At 39.8% G+C, this 8,355-nt stretch overlaps 1 protein-coding gene across 1 annotated transcript; it reads right to left on the bottom strand.

Annotated features, from left to right (window-relative positions):
• Positions 1-4,703: 4,703 nt before the first annotated feature.
• Positions 4,704-6,703, bottom strand: LOC131693221 (J domain-containing protein CG6693). The gene is made up of 3 exons (XM_058980876.1): positions 6,577-6,703; positions 6,406-6,514; positions 4,704-5,597 (listed from the first exon to the last, which is right to left on the bottom strand). Exons 2-3 carry the CDS (start codon positions 6,497-6,499, stop codon positions 4,828-4,830), a joined length of 864 nt encoding a protein of 287 aa, XP_058836859.1. The 5' UTR covers positions 6,500-6,514; positions 6,577-6,703; the 3' UTR covers positions 4,704-4,827.
• Between the last annotated feature and the right edge of the window lie 1,652 nt (positions 6,704-8,355).

Consider the following 8,355-nt stretch of genomic DNA (forward strand, 5'->3'; position numbering starts at 1 on the left):
TAGCTGCACTTTAACTATGAGAATACCTTCATATTTCCACTGTCTGTGGAAGATTATTAACACTACCCAGAGCTGTTCCGGTGTTTGAAATAGTGACAAATTTGAATATCAGTGAACATATATTTTTTAATAATTATCATTAAGCGAAATATTAACATTATTTAAATGTTAATATTACACTAGGGGCAGATCACTCTAAGAATGTATAAAAAATTTGCATCAAATTGAAAAAAATGCATTTATTTTCCATTTTTGCATCAGCTTTGCACTGCCTCGCAAAAAAGTTTGTTTAACAAACGTCCTACGCTGATCCACTTTGTTCGACGTTTTGTAAAATGTAGGGCTAGTTTTTCTGTAGGGTTTGGCGTCTTACACGCAACGCAAACAACATTGCACGCAACGCAAAATACATTATGAATTTCTATTTTGATGGAAATAAATGCATTTAATTTCGCTGATTTTTAAAAATGCATCACAAGTGATCTGCCCCTAGGTTGCCAGTTTACCAGTTTTTGTCTCCGCCTAACTATAGAATGTACCCAGTGAGCAAATTTTCTGACAGAGACCGCTTTGCTAGATTTCTGTAAGTCTTGGTTTGGCAGCCCTGTCAGATTTCTGCGCGTATCCTGTCGGGTTAGTTGAGCTAGGGCGAACTCGGTTTCGCTCGCGTTTTCTAGCAAATTTTGACAGGAACCGAGCAAAACCCTGGTCGAACTCGGACATAAACTGTGCAAAGATCCTGGCAATTCATACGTGTTACTACCCGGTCAGCGTGGCAAGCAGAAAGTTAGCAAAAGTTGAGCAAAGCGAAATTGATGCTGGCAGAGTTTCTGCGAGCATTTTGCGCGATTTGTGCGAGAATTCTGGCAACGAATTCGCTCAAATGTAACAACCGTTTCTGACAGAAGCGGTTAAACCAACCGATGCTGCTCACTTTTATTCAGAATCGAGCCAGAAATGTACGGCCAAGATCTCTGCACGCTTCCTGTCACATCTTTGTCAGATGTTTTGCTCGATTCCTGCTAAATTCTACCAGGTAGGGATTGCCAGGATCTTTGCACAGTTTATGTCCGAGTTCAGCCAAGGTTTAGCTCGGTTCCTATCAAAATTTGCCAGAAAACGCGAGCGAAACCGAGTTCGCCCTAACCCAACTAACCCGACAGGATACGCGCAGAAATCTGACAGGGCTGCCAAACCAAGACTTACAGAAATCTAGCAGAGCGGTCTCTGCCAGAAAATTTGCTCACTAGGTATAAGTAGTCCTTATTCTCGAATACTTAATTGCATGCAAGATCCCAGTAAAGTTCAGCCGGAAATGAACTGGAATTCTGACTGGTTCCAGTTCGTGCACCGGCTCCAGTGACACAACCGATTCTAGTTAGAATCGGTTGTGTCACTGGAGCCGGAATACGATCTGGAACCAGCCAGAATTCCAGTTCACTTCCGGCTGAGCTTAACTGGGATCACGACAAGCGACCGAGAGCACCAGCTGTTCATACAACCTACCGATGACAGATGAATTTACGTTTATTCGTAATGGTGGACGACCGTTTCTATTCTATTCTCTGCACCGGCATGGAACTATGACAGAGTACCTTGAAATCCGATCAACAGTGATCCGATCACCTGGATAACGTTGCGAACCCCAGCTGCCGCCCGGTCAAACCATTCGGAATTTGATTCGGAATCCTGAATGAAGTCATTATGGATTCCAAATCAAATGCAACAACCGATTCTGAGTCGGAATCGGTTTTTGCATTTGATTTGGAATCCATAATGACTCCATTCAGAAATCCGAACCGGTTCCGGAATGAGTTTAACTGGGCGTGATGAAGCACCAAAGAATTACGTAAGCGAGTTGCCTTGATCACCCTTAATTTCTCTATTATTTTTTTGTTTTTGTTTATTAGCAATATTACGGTAACCTGTCGACATATCGAAACATCTTTCATTAGGGCCTGGAGAAAAATCAGTTTCAATATTCGGCGATGCTTTTTTAAATGTAACTTTTATTGTAGGTATAATTTTTTTTATTATGTTTTTTCTAAAGCATCATTGGTTAAACCTTATAACAATATAACAAAGAATTTGATTCCTATGTGCTTTTAGTGGGAAGAAACTAAAAGAATGCTTACGCCCAATTTGCATTCCAGTCGTGATTTCGCCCTTTAGCAACCACCATTTGCGAAAGGGCTAAACCAAAGAGAATAGGGAAAGAGACGAATAGTGTGAAGCCAAAAATACCTTATTGAGCAGACCAATCGTGCAATGTAAATAAACATTACTCATGCCTGAGTTGGAGGAGATAAGTATTGTACATCTATTAAAAAAGTAATTTCAATTTTCGTCAGAATTTGGTTCAATCGTGATTGTGAGGTGCATTCTAGAGTATATGTATGAGTAAAAACAAGCTTTAGAATTATTTCATCTCTTTGTTTCGAAATGCGCATCGTTTGATAAACAAATCCAACGATCGACATACGGTTTGTTTTCAAAATATAATAGGAGTCATTTAAAGTGCTGCCTGTGGAAGCGGTTGCCAAAATTCTAGTGTTGAAATCATCATAAAGGGAGTGTTGCTGTTTTGACTGCTTTTCACTCTTCGTCTCTTTCCCTATTCTCTTTGGGCTAAACTGGGAATATAATTTTCAGAAGGGTGCGGTAAATGGGCTAAACCAGGAGGGTGTCACTCCTGTCATCCGCAATGGAGATATACGAACTTTGACAGTAGTCAACATATGATGGGCCTAGCTGCATCTAGGCCCACGTCGCCCGTGCAATAGCATTGGGTTGTTTTGATTTTAACAAAGGCAGATGTTGGATGAGACAAAATGGCTGCCTAGCAGGAGACTGGGCTAAACTGACTCTGTCTTACTGGATAGGGCTGGGTAAATAGACGAGCTTGACAGGATATTATTTAATAGGGCTCAGCAAATGGGCGCATAGAAACCCAATGCAAATGAAAGGGCGCGTGCATCTTTTCTTCAAATTTCATGAAAATATCGAAATATTCGAATGTTTGTGTGCAACAACCACTGAGTAGACATGATCACAGTCGATATTAATTATCATTTATATAATAGAAGCGCCGTTTACAGAATAATTTTGTGAATAATAACCATTCGCCCCTGTTCTGTCAAAAAAAATTTAGTTTAGCCTTTATATTCCATATGAGAAGAAGGGCCTAAGTCGAAATCTCGAAGAAAATGAATGTTTCGCCGTTTTGTTTTCTTTAATTATAAATCGATCTATAAACTATTTTAACTAATTTTCAACTCAATCTTGTAGTATTTTAGTCGCATAATGCCATAATAGCGAAAACGCAGTTTGTTTACATTTGCGATTCAAGCCCTAATGAAAAATCTATGTCGATATGCCTTAACTCAGGTCAAGGAAGCATTATTATCCTGAGTAGCTATACCAAGGTATTTTAGGATTTCGCAAAAGAATCTCTGCCCATAAAGGCATAAATATTTATCCACTATTCCCCATAAAGTTTGCTCGAACCGAATGTCCGCCTGGTTTGATTCGAATAGACCACACCGACCCGACAGGGTTGCTTATCATTTCTGAGAGCCGGTGTGCTTGGTCGAGTTTAATAATGATAAGAACAAGTCGTGAATGATTAACTATCTCTTAGGTGACAGTTCTGCACTCTTTTCCTGAACTAGCCTCATACCCACGATCAAAAGATTCGACAACTAGTAGGATCCACATGTCCCTCACTCAAGCGAATTGATCAACTTGCAAGTAGGAGCACATATCTACCAACCAGCCAAGAAGACTTCCGAATCAATGAGAATGGACCATGCCAGTCGAAGGCCACAGGCCCAGCGCCATCTCGTACAGTTCCTGAAATTAATTTTGTTAGTTCTACTTACAGATTTCATTTCAATGGTAGTTTCATTCTCTCATGTTAAACTCGCTTGCCGTTGCTCATCTCGGCATATCGACGCCGTCGGTCGACCGTCTCATAGAAAGGATCTCTATCGGATCCTCAATTTTCGTCGCAACTCGTATGTCAGACGCTCAAGGAGCTCTACTGACTCGAATATCAACTATCTGAAGCAAAAAAGACATCATTTACCACATTAAAGTCCCTCAGCTTATAATCAACTAAGATTGTCCGTCGATTTTAACGCAAAAACGCGAATGATGTGACCATCAAGAATGCGTCAGACAACCTCAATTCACTCCCTTCGACACCAGTTTGGCCTTACCAAGCCGTAACGCGGGTGGCGGCGTGAAAACTGCCGAATAGGAGTTGAGAACAGCATAAAGCAACATCTGATGCTACGTGATATCCAAGACTGACTTGGATAGTTCCATCCAGCCTAGTTTGCATACCTTACATAACTAGACTCACTGTTCTCCATTCACACACAGAGGGATTCAGCGTCGTAATTTAAATAACGCGATAGTCATCGCTTTTTTGGAATCACAAATTGAGAACGCGACGCGTTTGGCCCTACCAAGCCGTAACGCAAATTGCCGAATAGGGACTGAGAACAGCTTAAAGCAACATCTGCCACAGGGGCCCTACTCTCAGTCACGTCACCTAGTGACTAGAAGGAAATTGCTCCTAGTGTTTGCGATCCAAGACTATCGAGCCTGGTTTGCATACCTTACGTAACGACTCACTCTTCTCCATTCACCCACCTCACAATAAGGAATGTGATAATGAAATAAAAAGAAGCTCGCAATTTGGGATTACGTTTTTTATTTTATTAATTTTAAATACTTCAACGGATTTGGTGCTATCTGGAAAAAATACCTAAATCAAATGACATGTTCCGTCCAAAAAAAAATCAAAATTATTCAAAACAATTAGATACTCTTTTTTGCAACTCGTCCCTCCTTCACCTTGTGTACTTTGTCCTTAGCCTGCTTCCTTTGCGGCGTGGCTTTAGCTTTAGACTTTTTCTTCGCAACATACTCGTTTACATTGAACGGATCATCTTCATCTTCGTTGTTGCCATAACGTTGCGTCAGTTTGTCCAGCAGCGTAGTAAACCCTCGTTCTCTATCTGACTGACGAACTGCAATTTGCTGTTCTAATGATTTTTGCTTTATCTTTTCCTTCAATATTGCGGCTTCCTTTGCCTCTTTAGCGTATTTTTTATGTCGTCGGTCGCGCTTGGCTTTTGGTTCATCGGAAAAAATTTTATACTCAGGAACTTCACCGGCTTCGACCATCTTCTTAACAATTTCCATAATCCGGGGTTCATCCTCGCAGCTCATAAAAGGAACACAGTCCATCATATAATTGATGCAACCTTTACCATTTATATACGCTTTCTTTATGTCGCCTCTTTCCAGCTCCGAACCTGTGTATTCCTTTTCAAAGTTACTAATGTCCTCTTTGGAAATGGGTTTGAAAAACTGTTGCCACATTGATAACCAATTGGCACCCAAAGAATCATCGTCATCATCATCAATGATCCCTTTCTCATCATACAGAGCCCGATTACTCTTATTCGATAAAACTGAATGAATTTTGCTCAGAACTTTAAACTTCTCTGTTGCTTCTTCCTTATCCTTTTCGTCAACCCGATCAGGATGAACTTTAAGAGATAGTTTATAGTAAGCTTTCTTGACTACAAGTGTGTAAAACAAAGAAAAGTCATGTTACAAACGTGTATTAGCCGTTAGGGCAATTGTTTAGTTTAGAGACTTTAGGTGATAGAGGTCCAATTTTAATGCGGATTTTTGCCAAAACGGTGTATTTTGACCTAAATCAATCGAATCCGAGAGCGGAGATGTAAAATTATTAACGAAAGTTTGGTAAACTGAAAAAAAATAAATTGTGCTTAATAATACTCATAACAGTGCTTTAACCAATGAGATTATGATGGGAGCTAGTGTGATACGGCTTGGCCGCATATCCGAGGCCAAGGATCCGAAGCGGCGCAAAGCCACGCTTTCTGGCGCACTGTCATACACTGTCGGTGCACTGTCCGACTTCGCTACCGCTCAGTCGGTTTTTAACTAGCTATAGCCCCTATGTTTGAGTAAACCGGGCAAACGAGAGGATCACAGGTTCGCTTGCAAATCCAACTACGGGTTTATCAATGTCTCGTCCAACGGATCCTCAGCGGCTTTGCGCCGCTTCGGATCCTTAACCTCGGATATGCGGCCAAGCCGCATCACACTAGCTCCCATCATAATCTCATTGGTTAAAGCACTGTCACTGTTATGAGTATTATTAAGCACAATTTATTTTTTTCAGTTTACCAAACTTTCGTTAATAATTTTACATCTCCGCTCTCGGATTCGGTTGATTTAGGTCAAAATACACCGTTTTGGCAAAAATCCGCATTAAAATTGGACCTCTATCACTAAAGTCTCTAAACTAGACAATTACCGCCGTTAGCCATTGGAATGGTTACAAATTTTGATAATTACTTTCGCTGTCTGGAGCATCACGGTTCACCTCGAACAGCTTATAAACATCTCTCGTTCCATAAAACTTTTCGCAAAGCTCGAGCGTCGATGGCATTTTAACAGGTTATCACTGTAACAAATAAGTTGAAGTTACTGGAAATCGTTACATTCTCAATTAACAAAAAAAAATACCTGCAAATACAAGTAACAATAACTATACGAACGCACAAAAGAAATCAAAGTCATAGGGCGCGCGTAAACCGATTCTAGAAAAACATGTCAAAAGGTCCTATCCAGTCAAATAATTCATGAACCGGTTCGTGATCCTGAACACTCCCACCCAGTAAAGTTCAGCCGGAACATTGACTGATTCCACGGGCTCCAGTGACACAACCAATTCTAACTCTCGGGTAGGTTTTCAAAAGGCCGTAAGCGACAAAAGTAAACAAACAGTTATCTACACTACACAGCACTACACTACAGACACTTTATACCAGCCCGGGGACAACTTGACAGATAGTGCTTGTTTCATATATGTACCACTAATTTGATGGTGGCGCTAGTATGCCTTCTCCGTACGAGTACCACGAACAACGAAACGAAATAGTTTCAAGAGAAAAGCGTTTTTCGTTACGTGTGTTATGAACGCCGTCGATGCAGCAAGAACAACATTTAGAAAAAGCGTATTCCAAAATGTGGATAAAGAAAACAATTATTAGAGAATAAATTTATCCCTAATTGGAAACTGTCAGCAAGGTACATAAATCTTGTTATAAATTTAACTGGAAGTCGTTTTTTTGGTTTTATTGTTGTGTGAAGTGTGTAATCGGTAAACTATTTGTGCTTTTTGCCGAGAAATATAAATAAAAATCATTTTGGCAATGAAAGTAAATCACCAAGCCTAACAATTCGTGAACATATGACATCTTGTTTCAAATTAATTAAGAACGTCAAGAGTTCTAGAATTTTGTTTGGGAATATGTAGGATTTTCTACGCAGTTAGCAAAATTGGTTTTGGATAGAATTTGTGCGCTTTTACCAGAATTCTGGCAGCAAACCGGTAGTGCCCGATTTTAGCAAGTATGCTGCCAGGAATATACAATTATGTTCGACTCTTGCCAGAGTTTTGTTCGACTTTTGCAATAATTCTGTCCAAAAGATTTTGCGATGGTTTTGGTACGGATCCCTTCAGAATTCATTTCGCATATTACTCAGCTCCAGCTCGTCAGAAAACTAATTGAACGGCGTCTACTGGAGGATTTCATGTTGGTTTGATCCCGAAGATTTTCGGAAATTTCAATATAAGTGGACACGGCTCGATTTTGAAAGCCATCTTCTTGTATTTCTGAAAATCGATTTTTTTTTCTTGGATTTTTAGATCCAAAATGGAATCTATGTTTATGTTAAGGTATGGACAGTTTCTAATTTAAACAGCGAAATAAATTTGGTGAAAAAATGCTTAAATTGTTCACTTTTTACAGATATAGAAAATAATAGATGGGATGCGCCTTTTTTAAATTTTGTTCCATTCGAGCCACCATGACATCACCAAATCACCACAAAATTTGCTTATGAGTTCAATATATGGGAGCTGTCAAGTTGTCCCCGGGCTGCTTTATACACAGACTAGCGAAGTGTCAAAAATTGCAGCCAAACGGACTCAAAAAGTGCAGCCAAACGAGCATGAGGGTTTTGAGAGAGGAAGTACAAGAGGAAACCCATCACTCAAAAAAAAGTAAACGTTATGCCTATTGATTTTACTCATAGATTTTTGCAATTAACGGAGGCATATAGACACTATATGCTGGCACATAAACCTAATGTGTGTATTTACAAGAAATATTAATCTTACATTCACATTTCATAACTATTAGGCACATAAAACCCCATTCTATAACAATATGCACATATAACTTACGTGTGTGCATACATAGTTTATACACATAGAAGGTATGTGTGCGCGTGATAATA

Source organism: Topomyia yanbarensis, chromosome 3 (assembly GCF_030247195.1).
Source record: "Topomyia yanbarensis strain Yona2022 chromosome 3, ASM3024719v1, whole genome shotgun sequence".
Lineage (NCBI taxonomy): Eukaryota > Metazoa > Arthropoda > Insecta > Diptera > Culicidae > Topomyia > Topomyia yanbarensis.